The 25,313-nt window shown below is 44.0% G+C and overlaps 1 protein-coding gene across 5 annotated transcripts in view; it reads right to left on the bottom strand.

The window, feature by feature from the left end:
* PHLDB3 (pleckstrin homology like domain family B member 3) overlaps positions 1 to 25,313 on the bottom strand; it is a 48,887-nt gene that overhangs the window by 14,236 nt on the left and 9,338 nt on the right. For 2 of the 5 annotated variants that reach the window (XM_069741519.1, XM_069741522.1), the window contains exons 2-8: positions 18,861 to 18,930; positions 16,123 to 16,373; positions 12,015 to 12,146; positions 6,930 to 7,067; positions 6,061 to 6,189; positions 4,482 to 4,637; positions 4,255 to 4,365 (exon numbers count right to left, since the gene is read on the bottom strand). In XM_069741519.1, coding sequence (XP_069597620.1) covers positions 4,255 to 4,365; positions 4,482 to 4,637; positions 6,061 to 6,189; positions 6,930 to 7,067; positions 12,015 to 12,146; positions 16,123 to 16,353 — 897 coding nt within the window. In that variant the 5' untranslated portion in view covers positions 16,354 to 16,373; positions 18,861 to 18,930. Of the gene's footprint in view, positions 1 to 4,254; positions 4,366 to 4,481; positions 4,638 to 6,060; positions 6,190 to 6,929; positions 7,068 to 12,014; positions 12,147 to 16,122; positions 16,374 to 17,251; positions 17,338 to 18,860; positions 18,931 to 25,313 lie in introns of all 5 variants that reach the window. The other 3 variants (XM_069741521.1, XM_069741523.1, XM_069741520.1) reach the window with 2 other exon arrangements.

The following is a 25,313-nucleotide window of genomic DNA, read 5'->3' as shown; positions in this document are numbered from 1 at the left end:
CGCTTTTGACACTTCATGATACATTCAGATCCTTCTACAATCTATCGGAATGATTAGCCATTATCATTCACACCCGCTATTGTCATATTTACCGGGCACATCTATATTTAGAGGTGGTGGTGAACATACATATAATTATGTCCATACTGTAATAAGGCGTCAGTGACTTCCTTGTGCAAAAACTAAAAATACTATTATAGATCCCAATGACAGCAGAATGTGGATCTAATGATAAGAAACTTAAAGGGATATGAGACTGCCAGAAATATCTATCTTTCAGCAATCACTATTTTCTATTCATTTCTGAGCCCCATTTTCAGGATCAATGGTGATGCTAGCAGTCGTTGCCAGTGATCAGCAAGTTTTCTCCAATCCTGTGGATAAAAAAATAACTTTTCAAGATAAGAATAGCCCTTTAAAGAGGGTTGGACACCAGTTCAAAAGTGTCCAATATTTTCTCCTATTCCCCCCCTGTGCTCTCCTGAGTAATCTGCTTTTTGTTCCTTCTAAATCCACCATAGGGTTCCAGAGATATGGGCTTTTTTTTATTTTAAGCTAATCTTTAAGGTCTTTCCTTGGGGGTGTGACTCAATTATGCAAAGCAGATTAAATACACGCCCCCAAAGAACCCAGAGAGTGTAAAAAGCTTAACAAACAGGTTCATATCTCCGGAACCGTACAGCAGATTTAGGAAAAATAAAAAACAGAATACTCAGGGGAGCAATGGGAAAAAAAATAAGACATTTTTGACCTGGCAACAGGCCCTCTTTAAAGGAGTTGTCGCACTAAAATATATTTATCACCTATCCAAGTCTCTATTGCAAATAGGGAAGAGGTAACAAATATCATGGCGCTGTTCACTTTTATCTGCTGAATGCGTCAGTCCCATTCACACATTGGACTAGGAGACCCCTATTGTCAGGATTGTGTGAGTCCAAGCGGTCGGTCCCTCAGCAATCAAACATTTATCACTTAATCCTGTGATATGGCGGAACAGTCCGCCGTCAGTTGCAGCATTTTGCTAGTACGTCGTCCTGAGTTCTCGGCATCTTGGATGTGACGGGTGTGAGGCTGACAGCTCTCGGGTGTGACGCCCGCGCTCGCTGCCTTGGATCTAAGCCATGTTCCCATTCATTCATTGTTTGTCGGATTAAGGTGAAATTGTATCACTGAATCCTGACACTTTTAATGAAGCGTTCTAAATCTGTGTACGCGTCCATTCCTACAGTCAGGAGACCATGGCAGCCCACCTAGCAAGAGGCTCCAGCCAGACGGAGACTATCAGGAGGGGCTAATTCTTTTATTCTTACTTTTGCTTGATAATTATACCTTTTGTTGGATGTGTGGGGATTCAGGAACAGTATATTCAGGATTTCTGGGCGCCCGGTATTTTATAGGATGTTTATAGGTGCGTCTCTATGACTCTGTGTATGAATCCCCTGTCTATCAGCCCCGACAGCTAACCCAGGGGCATAACGGGCGTAAAGGTAGCAGTCACACTCCCAAAGACCCTTCTACAAAAAGGGACACCAGTCCTGGGGCCCAGAAGTTACACCGCTGAGCTGTCCCCAACCCTCACATACTAAATAATCTTTTATGGGAGAGGGGCCTTTGGACCTCCTCAGGTACCAGTGAGCATCAATCAACCTGTTATATCGACGAGTAGCTCTCACATGCCCACCTGCACACTTGGCCACCCAATTAGCTGGCCAAATGATCATTCTTCGGACAGCTATCTCTCCCTACTCTCCCACGTGCAAATATGGCTGGCTGAGTGCTCCTGTATTCTATACGAGAGAGCCCTGCCAGTATCCCCTGTTCACTCCAGTCTCCTCTGTCCCTTCCAGTCTCCTCTGTTCTACTTCAGACTCCTCTGACTTCCCTAGACTCTTTTGTCACCTCAAGAACGCTGTTTCATCCTCCACAATCATGTTACCTCTACATTCCTCTGTCCTACTCCAGACTCCTCCTCCTCCACTCCAGACTCCTCCACTCCAGACTCCTCCTCCTCCACTCCAGACTCCTCCACTCCAGACTCCTCCTCCTCCACTCCAGACTCCTCCTCCTCCTCCTCTACTCCAGACTCCTCCTCTACTCCAGACTCCTCCTCCTCCTCAACTCCAGACTCCTCCTCCTCCTCCACTCCAGACTCCTCCTCCTCCTCCACTCCAGACTCCTCCTCCTCCTCTACTCCAGACTCCTCCTCCTCCTCTACTCCAGACTCCTCCTCCTCCTCCTCTACTCCAGACTCCTCCTCCTCCTCCTCTACTCCAGACTCCTCCTCCTCTACTCCAGACTCCTCCTCCTCCTCCTCTACTCCAGACTCCTCCTCCTCCTCCTCTACTCCAGACTCCTCCTCCTCCTCCTCCTCTACTCCAGACTCCTCCTCCTCCTCCTCCTCTACTCCAGACTCCTCCTCCTCCTCCTCCTCTACTCCAGACTCCTCCTCCTCCTCCTCTACTCCAGACTCCTCCTCCTCCTCCTCTACTCCAGACTCCTCCTCCTCCTCCTCTACTCCAGACTCCTCCTCTACTCCAGACTCCTCCTCCTCCTCCTCTACTCCAGACTCCTCCTCCTCCTCCTCTACTCCAGACTCCTCCTCCTCCTCCTCCTCTACTCCAGACTCCTCCTCCTCCTCCTCTACTCCAGACTCCTCCTCCTCCCCTACTCCAGACTCCTCCTCCTCCTCCTCCTCTACTCCAGACTCCTCCTCCTCCTCTACTCCAGACTCCTCCTCCTCTACTCCAGACTCCTCCTCATCCTCCTCTACTCCAGACTCCTCCTCTACTCCAGACTCCTCCTCCTCCTCCTCCTCTACTCCAGACTCCTCCTCCTCCTCCTCTACTCCAGACTCCTCCTCCTCCTCCTCCTCCAGACTCCTCCTCCTCCTCCTCCTCCAGACTCCTCCTCCTCTACTCCAGACTCCTCCTCTTCCTCCTCTACTCCAGACTCCTCCTCCTCCTCTACTCCAGACTCCTCCTCCTCCTCCTCTACTCCAGACTCCTCCTCCTCCTCCTCTACTCCAGACTCCTCCTCTACTCCAGACTCCTCCTCTACTCCAGACTCCTCCTCCTCCTCTACTCCAGACTCCTCCTCCTCCTCTACTCCAGACTCCTCCTCCTCCACTCCAGACTCCTCCTCCTCCTCCACTCCAGACTCCTCCTCCTCCTCCACTCCAGACTCCTCCTCCTCCTCCACTCCAGACTCCTCCTCCTCCTCCACTCCAGACTCCTCCTCCTCCTCCACTCCAGACTCCTCCTCCTCCTCCACTCCAGACTCCTCCTCCTCCTCCACTCCAGACTCCTCCTCCTCCTCCACTCCAGACTCCTCCTCCTCCTCCACTCCAGACTCCTCCTCCACTCCAGACTCCTCCTCCTCCACTCCAGACTCCTCCTCTACTCCAGACTCCTCCTCCTCTCTACTCCAGACTCCTCCTCCTCTCTACTCCAGACTCCTCCTCCTCTCTACTCCAGACTCCTCTCTACTCCAGACTCCTCCTCCTCTCTACTCCAGACTCCTCCTCCTCTCTACTCCAGACTCCTCCTCCTCTCTACTCCAGACTCCTCCTCCTCTCTACTCCAGACTCCTCCTCCTCTCTACTCCAGACTCCTCCTCCTCTCTACTCCAGACTCCTCTGTCCCTTCAGCCTTCTCTGTTCCCTCCAAAACCTTTTGTCCTCCTCCAGACCACTCCGTCTTCCTCCAGACCCCTCAGTCTCCTCAACACTCCTCCGTTCTACTCCATACTACACTGATGGCAGCTTATCTTGAAGAGATCCGCTGCTAATAGTCAACAGACCTGATCTTTCTTACCCCAACATCAGATTGTGAGTCGATCCCGCCAATATCAGTGGGCTTGGCCAACTTTGCTCCAATGTGCAGCCATTAGGCTTTTGGTTTCAACTAGAGTTTCTCCTCCTTTCCAGTCCCACTCTGTCCTGAATTAGGTCAAGTATAACGGGTATCGGCGGGAGACTGAAACAGCCAAGAGACATTCGGCAACCACACATTCACCCCGGCCACAGAGTGGAGCGGAGGACTAAGGATTGGGTTACAGAAAGTCAATGTCTCTACCTAACATACCCACATTTTTTTTGTTCTTCGATTTAAAAACTCCACAACGCATTTTTAGTTTTTCTGGATGAAAAACTGGCAACCCAAGCCTCAACTGAGTGCAAGAGTCACATCCCAAAGTAGTCAACCCTTATGCAACATTGTCTGTGATCAGTCCAAGCTTTACATGTCGTCTATATACCTTATTTAGAGACTGGAAGACTCGTGTGTTCTCCTCGCTAATTCTCAGCCTCTCTGCCTGCGCTTGCTCCTCTGCGTTTCGCACTTGCTCCTCCAAACGTATTACTTTGTCCTATAAGACAAGAAGTTCTGGTAAATCAGGTAATCTCCATGCCCAAAATGTCACGTAATCCAATGGTGGAGGCCAATCTAGACCTTCTCTTGAGATCATCGGAGTCTCGTTCTTACCTTCCGCTTGTTCAGCTCATTTTGCTTATGGGACAGGTTCTGTGAGATCTGCCGGTACGCCGCCTCTCTCTCCTCTTCTCGGCCGCTCTCCTTCTCCAACTGCTGGAACTCCAAGTCTTCAAAGGACTTGACTGCGCTCTCCATCGCCTCTGTCATCTAGGATACAAAGGTGCATCTATGAACCCGCCCATGCAATAACATCCTCAGCAAGAAAACCAAACATTGACAACCCCATCCCACACAGATCTTTCACCCATAAAAAAAACAAATGTCGATAGGTGACGCTCCTATACGAAGCCTCATTTATGGTGATGGAACCATAAAGCTGAAAATAGAAACATCTCTTCATAATTTTCCTTTTTATTGAAATGTCCCTGCTGCGGAGACCCCATACGATAAACCATAATGTGCTAATAATAGGTGCTTTATTTTCCTGCAGCTCCTCCGCAGGTGAAATCAAGTATTACACAATTAAATCACCATTTTCTCTGTAGTATTCACAATCTGCTAATATTAAGTGTTCTATTTTCCTGCAGCACTTCCGCAGGTGACATAAAGTATTACACTATGAAATTAATAAAATGCCTGAATGATGCATATTTGTGTTGGGACATCCAGAGACGATAAAATTAATTAATGGGGCACTTGAAAATTAGTTTTGTAAACCAGACATTCCTTGGACAGATATAGGGCCCGATTCATTTTAGCGGTTTTCTTTTTTTTTTTCTTGTTTTTAGTGGTTTTTGCCTGTTTTTTGTTTTTTCATTTCCGCTTTTTTTCTTCTTGACATGTGTCTTTTTTGAAGACTATTTTTATATGTGCTCTCCTGAGTTTTTTTTTTTTTTTTAAAGTTCATCACTGTGGTTTGTTTTTTGGAGTTTCTAAAAAATATTTGGCTTATTTATCAATTACGGCATTTTTTTCTTTTTTTTTAACAAAAGCTACATTTTTGCGCAAATGTCCTCCTCTGGAGTTATTTTAGGTGGTCCTGAATTTATTTTTAGCAAATTTTGGGACATTTTAGCAGAACATGGAGTAAAAAGTCACATAAAAGGTACCCCATAGTTTATACACCAACCCCCTACTAAATTGCTAAATATTTAGAGGGTCTGAGTAATTATTTAAGAGGGGTTTAAGTCAATTTTATTTTATTAATTTTGTGGTATTTGTTGCTGTTTTTGAGCCTATTTGTTCAAAATGGTTCAGGAATTTTGCATAAAATCAAAAATGCTCTTTAATCTTTTTTTTTTGCACCTTTTTAGCCCCTAAAACTTTCAGTGTTAAGCTAAAAATGTCACAAAATTTGCGTGAAAATTTCAGATTTACATAAAAATTAGGGGGGACCGGAGTGAAAAATCTTGCCACTTGTTAAAAAGTCACAATTGAGGAGGAATCAGCTGAAAATATCTGGGGAAAACAAAAATTGGCAAACATGAAAAAAAGCGAATCTCATTGAAAAAAAAATTGGCACAAATCAAAAATGAGCAAAAACACACCAAAAAAAAAAAAAGCAAAAATGCAATAATGAATCGAGAAGCGTCTCTTCTTGACGTCCTCCCTGACCATTGTTTCTGCTCACCTCCTGAATCTGCTTACGGAGCTGCTCGTGTAGACTTTCCGGCTGGTTTTCCAGCTGTGCTTGGCACTCAGATATCTTCCGCTCCATTTCTCTCACTTTCTTTTTCTCGTTCTGTAATTGCAGTTTATCCTGTGGGTAGAAGATAGAAAATTAAACTTCGACATATAGTCACTGTGTCATCACTAAAACCAACCAAGAGCAATTCTGGTCACGCACCGCCACTGTTCTGAAACATGGCGCTGAGATTAATGGTCCTTTCTATTACCGCACACAACACAGGAATGTTTTGGTTGGTTCTCGTCACTGAGAGTCAGTGAATTTTTGGGGAAAAAAGGGATAAAATGAGGACTTTGATTATGGTCTCTTTGTTTCTTTGGTCTCTTTGGTCCCTTTAGCCTCTTTGGTCCCTTTGATCTCTTTGGTCTCTTTGGTCCCTTTGATCTCTTTGGCCCCTTTGGTCCCTTTGGCCTCTTTAGTCCCTTTGGCCCCTTTGGTCCCTTTGGTCTCTTTGGCCTCTTTAGTCCCTTTGGCCCCTTTGGTCTCTTTGGCCTCTTTGGCCTCTTTTGGCCTCTTTGGTATCTTTGGCCTCTTTTGGTCTCTTTTGGCCTCTTTGATCCATTTGGTCTCTTTGATCCCTTTGGTCTCTTTGATCCCTTTGGTCTTTTTGGCCTCTTTGATCCCTTTGGTCTCTTTGGCCTCTTTGATCCCTTTGGTCTCTTTGGCCTCTTTGATCCCTTTGGTCTCTTTGGCCTCTTTGATCCCTTTGGTCTCTTCGGCCTCTTTGGTCTCTTTGGCCTCTTTGATCCCTTTGGTCTCTTCAGCCTCTTTGGCCTCTTTGATATGTTAATAGCGCACTGATGCAGACCTACCTTGTCCCTCTCCTCCTGCCACCTCCACTCCGTCTCTCGGAGTTGTTCTTGCAGGAGCTGGATGGTCTCCTCGTCTTTCTCCATCTGCTTTCTTTCTGTTCTCAGTTCCCCCTCCAGCAGAGCCAGCTCCATCTCCACCTGCAGGCACAAGCATGGAGGCAATGTAATGGAGAAAGTGCCGTGGTTATCAGGGATGGGCGGAAATATAAGGCAATGACCGCTGTATTATTTCATTGTACAGTGTTATTATTTTGGTACTTGATGGCGGTATTGATTTGTTACAGTGTAGCCATGTTATTGTGTGACTATTTAGTGGTATTATTTACTTACCAAACAGTATTCTCAGTTGGTTGGGGTATAATCCTCTTTACAGCACTGTGAATTTGTGTAGTGTATGGTGATATTTAATTTTGTACCTTTATGGTCTTTATTGTTTGAACACCTTGCTGCACTTTTATATTGACACAGCATGGCGGTATATTTTGGACCTTTATGGGCTGTGTTAGTAATGCTGTGCTGCACTGTTATATTGGCACAGCGTGGCAGTATTTATTTTCTTCCTTTATGGGCTTTATTATGAACATTGTGTGGCACCATTATATTGGCACAGTGTTGCTGTATTAATTTTCTACCATTATAAGCTGTACGATGCACTTTATTGATCCTGGGGGAAATTACGGTATTACTTGAATACTATGCGGTACTGTTATATTGGCACAGAATGGTGGTATAGATTTGGTCACTTTACAGGCTTTATTATGAACATTGTGCATCACTGTTATATTGGCACAGTATGGCAGTATTCATGTTGTACTCTTATGGGATGTATTGCTTTAACATTGTGCAGTACTGTTATATTGGCACAGTATTGCAGTATTCATATTGTTCTTTTATGGGATGCATTGCTCTGACCATTGTGCGGCATTGTAATATTGGCACAGTATTGCAGTATTCACATTGTGCTTTTATGAGACGTACTGCTTAAACATTGTGTGGCACTGTAATATTGGCCCAGTATGGCAGTAATCATGTCGTTCTTTTGCGATGTATTGCCTGAACATTGTGCAGCACTGCTATATTGGAATAGTATGGCCGTATTCATGTTCTTTTATGGGATGTATTGCTTGAACATTGTGCAGCACTGCTATATTGGCACAGTATTGCAGTATTCATAGTGTTCTTATACTGGATGTATTGTTTGACCATTGTGCAGTACTGTTACATTGGTACAGTATTGCAGTATTCATATTGTTCTTTTATGGGATGTCTTGCTTGAACTTTGTGTGGCACAGTTATATTGGCACAGTATTGCAGCATTCACATTGTTCTTTTATGGGATGTATTGCATGAACTTTGTGCTGCACAGTTATAATGGCACAGTATGGTGATATTTATTTTGTCACTTTATGGTCTGTATAGCTTGAACACTCTGCGGCACTTTTTTAGGTTCAGATCAGACAACAAACATCCCATTGCTCATTACCAATGGTTTATGTGCTCTATAAGGCGGTATTATTCGTGCACCATTATGTCAGCATTGAATAGCATTGTTACTAGGATATATCAAAATGTAATTGTAGATAATATGACAATACTATTATTACGCCCCCTATGAACGGTAACATCCCGCCTCGGATACGCACTATCTGTTACATCCCAAACACCCTCCAACCACAAAGGGTTTACACTGATAACAAAAAGACAAGAAAAACTCGTTAATTCCTCAATCTGCCCTCTGAGAAATGAAGACCACACACCTCCCCGGAGTCTGGGGGTAGCTGCTCCCTGCTGATGGTTTCCCCATGAAGAAATCCCGAAACGTACAATGCATCAGGGCGCTGGGCAGATCGCGTCTGTGTGTCCCATTACACAAAGGGGCCAGTGTATGGATGTGATGAGCAGCGCTATTGTTACCCTGACACACAACACCCACTCATTGTGAACCTGCTGTATAAATATACCGCCACTATCTTCCCACAGGACGAGCAAGACGGCGCGGCTTGGGGTTGGTAAACAGCCATTAGCACACGGAGGCTGGCGGTGATATATTTTGCAGCATAATTCAATTTACCATTCAGTTTCCAGAAAAGTTGGGTGAAACTCAGTATGGCTAAGTTTGGTAAAGAAAAAAAAAAACCTCCTGTTTTAAAGGAACATTCCCGTCTATTCCTGTGACTGTCCCTTAAATGTATGATCGATTTGGGTCCGAAGTCTACGACCTGTAGAGAATGGGGCTCCAACTTGTGTTGCTGGGAATATAGAAGTGGCTACTCTCTCTATTCACTTCTATGGGCAGCTTTCTCCATTTACTTCTATGGACAGGGGTTCATTTCTATGGGCAGCTCTCTATTTTCTGTTATGGGCTGCTCTCTCCGTTCACTTCTATGGCGAGCGCTCTCCATTCACTTCTGTATGCAGACCTTTACACTCATTTCTATGGGCAGCTCTCTCCATTCACTTCTATGGACAGCTCCTTTTATTCCCATCTATGACCACTTTCTCCGTTATCTTCCATGGGCACCTCTCTCTCTGTTCATTTCTATGGAATACCCCCTGTAAGTTGCCTAGACCCCAATTCCTTCCTTCCAGATGAATGTAGAGGTGGCTGCACATGCACAGCTTTCACTTCTATGGGCAGCGCCCTCCATTCACTTCTACAGGCAGGGCTTTCCATTCACTTCTATGGGCAGCGCCCTCCATTCACTTCTACAGGCAGGGCTTTCCATTCACTTCTATGGGCAGCGCCCTCCATTCACTTCTACAGGCAGGGCTTTCCATTCACTTCTATGGGCAGCGCCCTCCATTCACTTCTACAGGCAGGGCTTTCCATTCACTTCTATGGGCAGCACTCTCCATTCACTTCTATGGGTATAATCTGTTGCTCTTTAAAGTGAAATATACTTAAGAACTCATTTCTTCGGCATTTTTAATATGAAAATTGTCTCTTTAGGTACGAGTGGAGCATTTAGGGGACTGACCCGTCGGCCAGCTTTCAGCATTATGGCAGCATCCTCTTTATTCTCAAATTATGAAAAAAAAAAAGAAAGCCGCAGAGTTCATGTGACATGATATGTCCCCCAGCGTGATGAGTGTGATGTTCCCAGACGGCAGTGCCATCCGTCGCCTCCTCTGGTTTCGGTTCTTTCCCCCTAGGGTAAACGTGTCTGGAAATACAGGTTTGCCAAGATGCCGGAGTGACGCAGAGCGGCTGGCGGAAAGAAGGATCATTGGACATGGCTGACGGATCAGGAATAACACCAAATGTACAGGAAAAACACTGACACTGAACTGTTATATAATATAATGGGATGTCACTGTTATATCCGATCCTGGGAAAGCTGGGTGGCAAACATTATGTCCAAATGTTCCTTACATGCCATACACCAGAATGACCTACAGTGGGGCAAAAAAGTATTTAGTCAGTCAGCAATAGTGCAAGTTCCACCACTTAAAAAGATGAGAGGCGTCTGTAATTTACATCATAGGTAGACCTCAACTATGGGAGACAAACTGAGGAAAAAAAATCCAGAAAATCACATTGTCTGTTTTTTTAACATTTTATTTGCATATTATGGTGGAAAATAAGTATTTGGTCAGAAACAAACAATCCAGATTTCTGGCTCTCACAGACCTGTAACTTCTTCTTTAAGAGTCTCCTCTTTCCTCCACTCATTACCTGTAGTAATGGCACCTGTTTAAACTTGTTATCAGTATAAAAAGACACCTGTGCACACCCTCAAACAGTCTGACTCCAAACTCCACTATGGTGAAGACCAAAGAGCTGTCAAAGGACACCAGAAACAAAATTGTAGCCCTGCACCAGGCTGGGAAGACTGAATCTGCAATAGCCAACCAGCTTGGAGTGAAGAAATCAACAGTGGGAGCAATAATTAGAAAATGGAAGACATACAAGACCACTGATAATCTCCCTCGATCTGGGGCTCCACGCAAAATCCCACCCGTGGGGTCAGAATGATCACAAGAACGGTGAGCAAAAATCCCAGAACCACGCGGGGGGACCTAGTGAATGAACTGCAGAGAGCTGGGACCAATGTAACAAGGCCTACCATAAGTAACACACTACGCCACCATGGACTCAGATCCTGCAGTGCCAGACGTGTCCCACTGCTTAAGCCAGTACATGTCCGGGCCCGTCTGAAGTTTGCTAGAGAGCATTTGGATGATCCAGAGGAGTTTTGGGAGAATGTCCTATGGTCTGATGAAACCAAACTGGAACTGTTTGGTAGAAACACAACTTGTCGTGTTTGGAGGAAAAAGAATACTGAGTTGCATCCATCAAACACCATACCTACTGTAAAGCATGGTGGTGGAAACATCATGCTTTGGGGCTGTTTCTCTGCAAAGGGGCCAGGACGACTGATCCGGGTGCATGAAAGAATGAATGGGGCCATGTATCGTGAGATTTTGAGTGCAATCCTCCTTCCATCAGCAAGGGCATTGAAGATGAAACATGGCTGGGTCTTTCAACATGACAATGATCCAAAGCACACCGCCAGGGCAACGAAGGAGTGGCTTCGTAAGAAGCATTTCAAGGTCCTAGAGTGGCCTAGCCAGTCTCCAGATCTCAACCCTATAGAAAACCTTTGGAGGGAGTTGAAAGTCCGTGTTGTCAAGCGAAAAGCCAAAAACATCACTGCTCTAGAGGAGATCTGCATGGAGGAATGGGCCAACATACCAACAACAGTGTGTGGCAACCTTGTGAAGACTTACAGAAAACGTTTGACCTCTGTCATTGCCAACAAAGGATATATTACAAAGTATTGAGATGAAATTTTGTTTCTGACCAAATACTTATTTTCCACCATAAAATGCAAATAAAATGATAAAAAAACAGACAATGTGATTTTCTGGATTTTTTTTTCTCAGTTTGTCTCCCATAGTTGAGGTCTACCTATGATGTAAATTACAGACGCCTCTCATCTTTTTAATTGGTGGAACTTGCACTATTGCTGACTGACTAAATACTTTTTTGCCCCACTGTATTTCCATTTCAGGAATTTGGAAAAGCTGGGTGTCGGTCTTATGGTTAGTGCAGTATTGGGGTGCACTATTTCTAGGGGTTACCTCGATTTTCAGCTCTCGCCTCTGAAGCTGCAGCTCCCGGATCTCCTGCTCCAGCTGTGAAATTCGGTTCATCACTTTCATCTGCTCGGCCTCCAGTCGCCTCTGAACCGGATTTCCCGCTAATTCTTCATGCTGCGGCAAAAAACAGGAAAAAGGGGCAAATTATAAAGCCGGCGGCCATAATGGTTCCTGGGAAAGCTGGGTGGGTGATTGTAGGACGTAATAACGCAATATCTTATTCTTCTTTCCCGGAAACCTCCATCTATGAGCCGTCTGGGTCTCGTCACTCATTGTAAACAGTGCGGCACTAAAGATGACTCTGCCTGCGGTGTTTACAGTCGGAGCGCGCTGTGTAAACCTCATAGACGTCCCCCCGGGGGAACAAATACGGCCCACACTGTGACTACATGAAAAAAAAACAACCCTAAAATAGAAATAATCTATGAGACATTGTATATTGTAGGGGATGTCGATAAAATCCAGATGTTGCAGAGCGGAGTTTGTCATTTAACTCTTTGTGGCCCCGTACGGTAGATACAACCGCAATCATATGTACGGCACCTAGCATGCTGTGATGTCACCGTTTTACGCCATGGAGGTCCCGCTGCAGTTGTGGGGGTATGATATGTTCTAGAAGCACATACTATGGGGAAGGTAGGGATGGATCCGTTCACAGTGGAGGGGCACACATTGCAAGGTGGGAGACATTTTTTTTCACCTGCACCATGTTCACACAGAAATAATGACGCTGGTGAGGCCCCTTAGTGTCCACAAAAAGTTCAATACCTGTTTTATGACCCCCATGTATTGTGATGACTCTCCACACAGTAGGATGCCCCAAAGATACCATCTACACAGAGTGATGCCCCCACAATGACCGCCACATTGTGTAATGCCTTCACAGTGACCCCCATACATAATACCACCATCGTTCCCACACGTGATGCCTCACACAGTGCACCTACACAATAGGACACCCTCACAATGCCACTATACAATAGGATGCCCCAAAGATGCCACCCACGATAAATGATGCCCACACAATATCTGCCACAGTGTAATGCCTTCACAGTAACCCACATACATAATGATGCCACCATCACGTCCACACGCAATGCCTCACAGTACACCCACACAATAGGACACCCTCACAATGTCACTATACAATAGGATGCCCCCCACGATAAATGATGCCCACACAATGTCTGCCACAGTGTAATGCCTTCACAGTAACCCACATACATAATGATGCCACCATCATGCCCACGTGCGATGCCTCACAGTGCACCCACACAATAGGACGCCCCCACAATGCCACTTCAACTAGTAGATGCCACACACACACACACACAATAATAACCCCGCAATAGCCTCCACATAGTATGATGTCCCCAAACATTATGATGCCTTGTCGATACCCCTAGACAGCTTGATGCCTCTCACACACAATGATGCCCACACAGTGCCCAACACAGTTTGATGCTTCCATACAAACATTACCACCCCCTTCCACAAATCATGACGCCCTATAACGTGCACCAAATTACATTTTCCCCCACTATGGTTCATCTCTACGCAAATAAAAAAAAAAGACAACGACGTAACCACGTTCTCATGATGAGACGTTCTCCGGTCTGTGCCGTGTGTGGACAGAAAAAGTGAATGGTGGAGCCCGGACCTGACTGCTCCCTGCACCACCATTATATTCATCTGTGGACACAGATACTGTTAAACACCACCGACCTCCCAGCACAACGGGACAGCTCCCCAAATCCAGGACTGTCTTGTTCGATGGGACAGTTGGAAGACATTGGGTATGCTCCTGACTCAGGGACCATTTTTATAATTGTCCCGTACTTGGTGACCTCTGTCAGTCCCATCCACATTCAATGTTGAGGTAGTGCGTATGTGAAACACAGCCTGAGCCTGAGGCCTCCTCATCGATGGGGATCTTACATGTACAACCTATCCTGGGGCTACTGAATCCTTTAGTATTGTATCAATGGCAGGAATGGACCTTCAGAAGGTCTGTAGATGACCGGTGTGGGACTTTTTGTAGGTCCTGACCCTTATTATTGTAGTAAATGCCTTGTGTGAATATTTACTCTCTTGGCAAAAAGCCCCCATTATGTATATATAGTGTATGTAAACCTGATGTGACCCCGGGGTCAGACGGCAGACATATTTGCTAATGGCAATTACATAGTGACTAGAATTTTTGGCAACAGCTGCTCCATTAATGGTAAATTGTACAAAATAGCTGCCATAAACATGGCGGCCATTAGTGAGACAGATACCGATGTGTTTTATTCATGAACACCAAGTGGTATGAGAAGACCAATGGGTAGAAGAGGAGACCTAAAAAGAGACTAAAAGAACAACCTGTCTTTGTTGTCCATAGCAACCAATCACAGCTCAGCTTTCATTTTCCCAGTGCCGTTGACAAAATAAAAGCTGGGCTCTGATTGGTTGCCGTGGACAACAAAGTCGCGCTATTCTTTTCTCCATCTTTTTGATGAGAGAGGCTTGTAAAGCTTTAATTTAAAAAAAAATGTCATAGTTATAGAAATAAAAAATTACAAATTCTGATTGTTCCTTAAACAAAAGGTGTAAAAAAAAATATTAGATATTAAACACATTCTGTAAGAAAAATGGATTGGGGAAAAAAAAAAAAACGCTATCATAACGTATATACAAAAATGTGTGAGTAAAAAAAAAAAATGAAATAAATACATGGTTAATGGTGCTGTAGTCACATGTAATGTAATGTGCAGGACTTTGGTACACCGTGTCTATAGCGGTCGCCCCGTGCCTGGCGTTCTGCCCGCTGTCACCTGCGGCTGGGAACTGTACGTTGTCACCTCGGCCTGTGACTCGCACAACGTGACATATAATGTAAGATATGGCAAGTCGGCCTCCTCACATTCCTCCCCCCTCTGTGTTCAAGACAGAAATGGGGATCTGGGCAGAAAGCCAAGTGAACTTTTCTCACAATCTCCATTACAGGAAACCAAAAGATGGCGACCCTCAAATTCTAAAGAACCCTCGCCAGTATATAGACGCTCACTAATAAATATTCTCTACGGTTACAGTAGGTGCATTCCACTACATTGCAGGATTCTCTATGGTTAAAGGAGAAAGTGTACGGTAAGTGGGGCCGCTGACTTCCCCCAATGTTACATTTCACATCTGATCTTTTAACGTCCCATTGACGGACCTCCTACCATTCCAGCCTTGACCTGCATTAATTAATTGCTGTGCTTTTAAGATTCGCTTGCTTAAACTTGACTCCTAATCCGGGCAGTTGCCATTGAGGATGCTCAGAAAGCTGGGTGACCACCCCGTGGAAGCTGATGTCTCGGGGGTGACGCTGATTTGATTGATGGTTTTTGGTAACACCTGTAATTATGTTCCCAGTTTGTAGCACTGGGAGCGGTTTTATTGCCTTCTCTTCTTGCCAAGTGCTAGTGTTACACGAAGATTCTTTATGGAATCCGGGGGAGCCGAGATATTGGGAGCTGTTTGATGTTTTCCTAGACATTGATCACTGCTATTTTTCCTTCCTTCCCGTTCACACTTGCACACTTGCAGATGCTATAAAAGTCGGTAGGATGGATCCTTCACATCTTTATGGCCCCTACAAACAGCACCTCATATCTCGGCTTCCTGCACTGTCACATTGATAATTACATTTACACACCATTACCTGTTTATGAGAGATATATATATATATATATATATATATATATATATATATATATATATATATATATATATATATATATATATATATATATACTTACCCTTGCCCTTGCGGAAAGCTAACATCGCTGCCTTCTTCGCCAGCTGTACATATGATAATGCGGTATGTCCACTGCTGTATTATGGGACGTCATTCAGAAACTTATGGGCAACATCCTGTCTCAGGCCCTTAGGAAAAACCTACAATATTGTGCTAGGACCTCATCATCCTTTGTTACAAGGACTTCATATCTTAATTCTTGAAAGTTTCCTTCGAAAAACATTTTTTCACCACCTATGGTGACTATCAGTTCAGGTGGCAATAGCCAAAACTGTCCTAAAAAGACTACCCATTCCCAGTGCCGACCTGAGTGTGTGCACTTTCCGTACTGCTGGTCTCCTCATCATCCGTGGTGCTGTCCGTCACCCTTCCTCCCTCCGAGGACACCGAGTCTCCTTCCAGTTCCTCTACTGAGGGCTCCCATACACATTCTTCATTCCTTTCGGGAGACATGGACTTGGTTTTCCGATTCCCTGACTTCAGGCAGATTTGTAGCTCTGGCTGCCCCAACAGTGTTCCAGGACATCCGACAACCATGAGGAACCAAGAAGTGTACCCTGTGAAGAGAAGACAGGTGTCAGATGGAAACTCAAGATGTGGGCCTTCGAACTTCCAGACTATATAACTAAGGAAGCTACGGCTCGAATCTTAAGGCCCCTCGAAGTTCCCGGCCATAATTGACTATATAACAATGCCTCATTCACTACTATCATAAGTTTCAAGTTACCGGTAGTAATTTTGCAGATTTTCAAATAAGAATGGAAGACCCGATATATAGATGACATCCATTATCTTACCATGGGTAGCAATGCTGAAAAATCAAACTATGACTGAAATTTAAGTGCAGAGCCCCACCACCCTTAGATAATAGGCCGGTAAGAGGTTCTAAAAATGTGGAAACCATTGGACAATAATTTAATATGGAGGAAATAGTGGGGGCACAAAGGCCCTGTTTTTAGCCAAAGTGTCAAAGTCATACTTCACTTCTCCTACAGACTAGCTGGAAGGCTTGGCAATCCAGTTGACCTTTGGAGCCCCAGATGATCTGAAGGTACCTCCTACAAAAAGGGGTTCCCAAAGTGCAGTACATCTTTAAATCAATGCAATGTAAAAACAAACACCTAGTCCAGAGGGGTACCTCGCCAAGTCTAGAAGTTGAAAGACCTTCTCAAGTCATCCCAGATCCTACTTAATCAATTTAGGAGCACCTAGAGTTTCAAGTCACCCCAAGACTCGAGAGCCTAATAGGGTCAAGAAGGTCCCTTCACCCAATATGAGGGGACTATAAATCATATGAGTGTTGGGGGAACCTTTATAGATTTTGCATTAGTGCCAAAAATGTCAAGCTATGCCTCAGAAGACCGGCATAGCATCCATGTGCCAGTGCCCTGCAAGCCAAGTATCTGAGTCCACACTTCCAAAAACAAGTACTTACTAGGGAATATTCTGTGACTGTAACGAGGGCCTCGTATGAAGATCTACTTTCACTGCCTTTCAATGACAATGCAGTTTCCAGTTTCCCTAGAAATGGGAAATGATCCCTTGGTAAGTTGGTAAGTGAGGGCATAAGTACTTTCACACCCTTCCCCCCATTTATGGGTGAGTTCCCATGTTCTTGCTCAGTGTACTTTTCTCATGATATACCGCACTGTTTGTTTATTGACTTCTTAGTAAAACTGCAGCTTCTCACCACAAGGGCTCAACGCCGTCTTCGAGAGACTCCTTGGACATTTCATTCTCAAAATACTGATTTTAGAGCAAACCCGAGGCCACAAAGTCACAGAGGATATGTTGTGTAATAGAGCCAAGACAAGCCATTACTTTCAGGCTATGTCCGTTTTTGGCATCATTTGTGCTTTCACAGCAGATGTAATATCTGCAGACTTTCACTATTGGTGCAAATGCTGGTCTAACGATGACGAGGATCTGCATGGAAACTCCCTAAATGCCATCAGTGACCGTAAATATCTGGAAATGCTGCTGGGAAAAAGTCAGGACTTTCCATTAAAAAGTCCATATAAGTGTATGAGTGGATGGGTCATATTTAACCAGTAGGGGGCACAGTCTTGTGATAAGTGACAAAATGGTCCTCTAGCTGAGGCCTGCACATAAAATATTTAGTCCCAATATATCGCTCTTGGCACCTCATTGTGCGGAGTGGGACAACAGCTGGAGAACAGGAGCTATATAGAAAACACAATTATCTGCTACATCCCCTTCTAGTAGTGACAAAAGGATTGGAGAGTGAAGAGCCCTTGAGGCTGGAAAAAGATTTTAGAATACTGCAAAAACATATTGACTGTGTAATAATGAGGCTCAGGTCGCATGTCCATTGTCAACCAGGCATGATATTTCAATGGAACACATGAACATCAGCAGCAGCAAGACACTATTCGAGCCACCTCTCAAATTTAACAGTCCAACAGGTGAAAATCAACCCTGTCAAATCCTTGCAGTACCATTTTGTCTTTGTTTGCTGCAAGCTATATAGTGATCCCACTATCACAGCAAAACTACAAAATAGCAGGGGCCAACATTAGTGCCACCCTACTCTTATAAAAGATATATGGGATAATCTGACCCTAAGGCCGGCGTCACACTACCGTAGAATACGGGCGATTGCCATGCAAGAAAACATCGCATAGCACTCGGACCAGTGTTTTATTCTATGGGGCAGCTCCCATCACCATATTTTTTCTAAGATGTATTTGATGTGCGTGTAAAATCGCAGCATGCTGCGATTGTACACGTATATCGTCCAAGACTCGCCAATGCAAGTCTATGGATGTGAGAAAAAGCTCGGACGCCACAGGGACCATCCATCTAGCTTGCGACAAATACACAAACATTTTCCTCATTTCAGCCCATTGAGTAATTATGCATGTCATACAGATACATGGATGGGAGAAAATCCCATCATCGCATTGCAAACGCATTACAACGGGTGACCATACGGAGAACACTTGTGTGACTCTTGGCAGGGAGACTAGGACCAATTTTCCATACGTTTAGTGTGACGCCAGCCTAATTCAACTTTACTGTACCTTAATATGTAAAGTCTCAGGGGACCGCCATGGGGTTTTGTGGCACCTCAATCAATGTTTTTCTTTAAACCTATAACGATATTATTAAACAATAAATATTTCAAGCTCAGGATAGATAGAAAGACAGAAAGAAAGAAAAGAGCAGCACCTTTGTAACAAATTTTGGGTGAAAAGTCCCCTAGGTAAATACCAGTCCTTATTATATAAATAAAAAATCAGAAGAAGCACAACATTTCTGTGAAAAAATGTGTTGCTTTAAAAGTCCATCATGTGACGTTTCAGTTCCATCTGTGAGCCTTCTTCAAGCTTTTTTTCACTAAGATGGTGTACTACTTCTGATTTTTTCTTGAGAGACATAGGATATAGTTAATTCTACCATGTTTTACTTTAAAGTTTGGAGAGGATGACCATGGAGTTTTGTGTCACTACTACAGTTTTCTTAATCCGCATAATGATAACACAATCTGAAAAATAAATCTTACAAGCTTTCAATTTTAACCAGAAGTTTCCTATATTATACGGTGCAGATGCAGAGTCTTCCTATTATTCACACCCCCCTGCCTAATTTATCCAAAGCACTGAATCAGTAAGTCCTTGAATAGGCTGCTAATGATGCATTAAGAAAACATTATGTCTAATCTGTGGATCTCTCCGGAAACACCTCTCTTTGTTAGCAGTTAATAAAAGCTTAATGAAGCACCACCTTCCTTGAAATGGGGATTTAGTACCTTAGTATTATTGTATTAATGTAAGAAAGGAAAGGTGATGGGGGCTACGTTCACCCCTGCACTTATATTTAGTGCTTCTTGCTCCTATTAACCTGAGTATTTTGTCTGTTCTCCACTTGCACGCAATAACGATGTAGCAGTTCTGAGTTTATCATTAGGCTTCACATATTCAGTCAGTGAACTACTAATATGGCTGCCAACAATCCATCCTTGTTGCCTAGCCTGCATTGTATTTCTGAGAATCAAAAATTTAGCTCAGATACTTCTGCAACAGGTGAGATAGTGACCACCACTAGGTTAGTGTTGATGTCTGCACAGCTAGACAAGCTTGGCAGAACTTGCAATACGGGTCCTACAAACTGTCACGAGATGAATTGTAATAAACTTCTCATGTGCTCCAGTTTGGGAGTGGGAGCCGTGGTTAGTTCCCTCGTTGGGTGTAACAAGTATTAATTTTCCAGGTCAAACAATGCTATTATTTAATTCTATACAAGCTGAGACATGTATGTATTTGTGCTTACACACAGATGTAGCAGAGCAAAATTTATAATTTAACACTTTATGACTGCATTGTTGGTGAATCTTGATGATTCCAGCCTGACTTCACTCAATAAATCAGTTAACTCTAATATAACCCTTCCCTCAAAGTCACTGGCACAGGAATCATGGAAACTGAGATATATGGAGCTGTCAAGTAGTCACCAATGATTGTTTTGTCTAACCAACAAAGTAACAGTTCAGAAGTGAATGAATAATGAACGCGTGAACATGGCCTAATATAAAAAACACTTGGATTTCCTGCAGTCCTATGTAAACACGAGGCTATAATTTAACTTACACCAAACCTAGCTCTGCAACATCTGTATATACACCTTTTTTGATACATGTATAAAAGATGTCGGCTTTTCCAGCTGCTGCATTACGTAGAATACATCCAAATAGTATGTTTATATGATAACATGAGTTTGGTAAAAACAAGAATTATTTTCCACCTTCTTTTGCTGATAATGTTTAGTTACATGTAAATGACACAGGATTCTCACACATTAATTACAGGAGAGAATTCCAAGCAGATTTCTACAGTTATCTACAATAAAGAGTAATGCAGCAAGAATATACTGAGACAGATATGGATTGATAGATAGATAGATAGATAAATCATTAAAAGGGAACCGCCATGGGGTTGTGTGTCACCCCATCAAAATTTGTCTTTAAACCTAAAAACAATAACACGATTCAATAAATATTTCATGTGCAAATTAAATAAATAGAAGCAAGAATACATGATAGATAGTTGGATAGATAATGAGATTAATTAAATATTTTACAATATTCACTCTTTATAAAGAACTTGAATTTCCTGCAGTCCTATGTAAGCAAAATAATATAATCTAACTTACACTTAACCTAGGTTTGCAACTGTTATGGGGTCCTTCTCCGGTACCACACAACCAACAGAGCCAGCGAAGAGTGAACAATCCCAAGACCTTTATTTAGGCAAAAATACAAAAGGTCCATATACAATCCACCACACAATGGATAAAATAGTCCAGAAGCCGAATGCAGTTCAGTAACAGGATAAAAGTCCATCAATCCAGCAGACAGAGGATAGCATAGTCCATATACTCTTCTTTCTCTCTGAGATGCTGTGAACACATCATCATTCCACACAGGTCTGATCTCTGTCTCACCTCACTGATATTTTAAAAGTCTCCCTCCTCATTCACAGGTCAGGAGGGGGAAGGTCTCAGGGGCTCATTGCTTCAACAAGCTAGGTCAACATGTCATTAGCATATTAGCAAACAATACAGTACTGTGGGGGCGGTTATCAGATGGCAGCAACAGCCATTCATCAATTAGCAAATAACTCCTTCTACACCATGAGAAGAGAACACCATGAAAATAAGCAAAATAGAAATATACACAAAAAATGATACCCACATAGCATATCACACCATCACAGCAACATTTGTATATGCATCGCTTTGGCTGTATGTATAAAAGTCATCAGCTTCTGCATTATGTAGAATACATCCACGCAGTCTGTTTATATGATAACATGAGTTTCGTAAAAACAGGAAATATTTTCCACCTTGTTTTCCCAATAGATATTATTTAATTACATGTAAATTGTACAGTATTCCCACACAGTCATTATATGACAGAATTCCAAGCAGATGACTATGGTTATCTTCATTAAAGGGAAATGCATCTAAAGTATACTGAGATAGGCATGGATAGATAAATGTGAGATATATAGCTAGATAGTTCAGAAGGGACTGCCATGGGGTTTATGTCACCCCATTAAAGTTTTTCCTTAAACCTATAAAGATAACATGAAGCAATATATACTTCAAATGCGGAACAGATTAATAGATTGAAGGAAGAATGATAATGAGATTGATATATATTTTACAATATTCATCTTTTATCGTGCATGTCCTCTTTGACTCTCCCTCACATAAAGCACAGTATCCTGTAATTAGGTTTCTCTCACCCTATAATTTTTGCCTTTTTTTAGATCCATTTATCTGCTAATTGCAGAGTGTGCCCCAGGACCCCCTGTCCTTTTCATTTCCACTCATATGCATCTCTGGTTCTGTCATAATGTATCCTGTGCAGCTGACAGTAGAGTGTACATCCCTGTTGGTGTCCTTGACACTGATGCGGCATATTTGCTTTACCTGTTTGCAGTGTAAGTTCTTAGCTACCACCTCACGCCACGGGTGTTAACTCTAAAAATGCCAATTGGGACCGCACACTCGCATTAGTGGGTGCACCAATTACATAAGGCTTGTATTAGAAGTGAGCCACATATATTCCAGATATATTAATAATATGGTGTGAGCACCGTAAACATGTGGTAACCCAGCAAAGAATGAAAATAATGGCTACTGACTAGTTTGTATGACCACATATTATTTATACTGCTGGTGCCAAGCCTTATTATTACATGTATATTAGGTGGGGCGTCAGCCATGCCACCCTCGGGTGACACAAATATTGTCCTCTCAACATATTACAGGTTTGGTATGTATGGGAATAGCACCTACCATCATATTAAATATATTACTTCATGCCAAGCCCACTAGTGCCATGCGTCATTGTGGCCTGCGCCCGTCTGTTTTTTAGTTATCCTAGTCCCGGAGCGGATACGCAATCATGGACTCCAGAATGGCAGAAATACTGTGCAAAAAGATAAAGGGTGTCTTCCAAAAACAGTACCACCCCTATCCACAGGTTTCGAGTGGAACTGCAGCCAACCTGTTTAATTTCAATAGATATAAGCTACAATACTAGACACAACCTGTGGACGATGGTGGTGCAGTTTCTGGGAGAAAGCAGCCATGCTTTTCTGATGGTGGCCATAATGGACATTGCTTTTACAAAAAGAAGGAATAAATTCACTCCTGTTGATGGCAAGGTATAACGACCAGAGATCTGTGCTTGTCCCCCAATTTAGCTTAAGGGGTTGGTCAGTAAGCCTCCATATACTGGCATGTATGACCTAACGACTGCTACCGGCTGTACAGCCTGAGACCACCAGACAGAGGGGTCTGGTCCATCCGGATGATAAAGGTCATCAACCTCTTACCAACCACCATGCATTCTTCCTAATTCCCCAAATCTCGTAATTTCGGCCCTGATCCCAAGATTGCAATATAATGCCCCCCTCTCTGGGGAAGGGTTTGCATGTGCCTCATCTTTTTTGGGAGGACTGACATTGTCCCAGCATAATCAGGACTGTTGCCCCATACACATAGGAGTAGAATGTTACCTTCTGTACCTGTATGAGGTTCTCATGGTCAAGGCCGGCACGAGAACAAGAGCTAGGGTCCACCACATGCTGAATGTATGGAGTGGGCCCAGGAGCTGCACCTGCTCCATACAGCCTGGGTTCCAACTGTGTTATACAGACGGCACCAGAATCTAACTGCTGAGTTCCTAACTGACTCTGATCCCAGCAGTTTATCCCCTTCAGATGCTGCTGTGAATCGTGGCAGCAGCATTTAGGGGGGTTGGAAATGTGGTGGTGACAATGCTCATCAAAGACTGCCACGTGTGTCTACTTCATGAGATCAGTAATTTTAGAACACTCTTAGGTTAAAGTATCTATAGGGGAAGAAATAAGAAAATGTTACAAAAATCTGGAGGCGGTCCTGGTCATGGGCATAACCCAGAGCCCCCAATGGTCACACCAGCCCTGTAGTATCTGGTTGCAGTATTCAAGAGCACTACCCAGAGCCACCATGATCAGACCAGCCCTCTAGCATCTGGTTACAGTAGTCATGGCCACTACCTAGATCCCCAATGGTCAGACAAGCGCTCTAGAATCTGGTCATAGTATTCATGGGCACTACCCAGATCCCCAATGCCCAGACCAACCCTCTGGTATCTGGTTATAGTATTCATGGGCTCTACCTAGATCCCTCAATGGTCAGACCAGCCCTGTAGTATCCGGTTGCAGTATTCATGGGCACTACCCAGATCCCCAATGGTCAGACCAGCCCTCTGGTATCTGGTTTCAGCATTTATAGGCATTACCTAGATCTCCCAAATGGTCGAACCAGCCCTCTAGTATCTGGTTGCAGTAGTCATGGGCACTACCCAGGTCCCCAATGGTCAGACAAGCGCTCTAGTATCTGGTTATAGTATTCATGGGCACTACCCAGATCCCCAGTGCCCAGACCAACCCTCTGGTATCTGGTTATAGTATTCATGGGCTCTACCTAGATCTCTCAATGGTCAGACTAGCCATCTAGTATCTGGTTATAGTATTCATGGGCTCTACCTAGATCTCTCAATGGTCAGACCAGCCATCCAGTATCTGGTTGCAGTATTCATGGGCACTACCCAGATCCCCAATGGTCAGACCAGCCCTCTGTTATCTGGTTGCAGTATTCATGGGCACTACCCAGCAGTCTAGACCGCCTCTCCCTAAGATCATGGAAAGCAGATGGGTATCACTGACCTGGCAGCTCATGGCGAAACCCGTCTCCTGCTCTACGCACCGCGTCCATCTAGATTCTTTGTATGAGGCAGGACACTGACACTACAACCCCCCCTCTTGCTGCCCAAATATTGCAGGCTTGTGCAAATATTATGCATGGACGCCGTCCAAGAAAGGGTAGCAACAAGGTGACATGACAGCCTGGCATTCAGCAGTGTGTACAGTACACAGGTGATAAATGCCACCGCACACGGAACCTACCAGCCATCACCTTCCCTAAGGACACACATACTGATACACTGCATCTACATTCACTTTTCCTGTCTATGCATCAGTTCCAGCAGTACAGAGTATTTCAGCAGAGGCAGGTACTGATCTTGAAGGGTTGGCGTTTTAGTTTCCCTACATTTTTCTTATTAGTGAAGAAGGGTCTGTACGGAGACAACCAAGCGAGATCTCGGAGCTAGAAGTCAGAGGCGGAAGCACCTGCAGCACAGAGTATTTCAGTGATGAGCTCATTGACAGCAATGATTTGTCCATTCATCTCTGTTGATGTTATAAGGAGCACCGGGGAGGAAGTTCTGGTAAATGGAGAAGTTATATAGTGAATGGAGCATGTTCTCCAGCAGAGCAGAGTATTTCAGGAGGGGAGGGTGCTAACCTTGTGACAAAGGCAAGTGTTATGATGAAAGGAGGTGAATGGTGACTAGTGGAAAGTGGTAGATGTAGACTGAGAGTGAGAAGGGACTCAGAGAAGGGACTCAGAGAAGGGAC

Source organism: Ranitomeya imitator, chromosome 10, assembly GCF_032444005.1.
Source record: "Ranitomeya imitator isolate aRanImi1 chromosome 10, aRanImi1.pri, whole genome shotgun sequence".
NCBI lineage: Eukaryota > Metazoa > Chordata > Amphibia > Anura > Dendrobatidae > Ranitomeya > Ranitomeya imitator.
The sequence above is the reverse complement of the archived record's forward strand: the minus strand, read 5'-3'. Positions and strand labels throughout refer to the sequence as shown.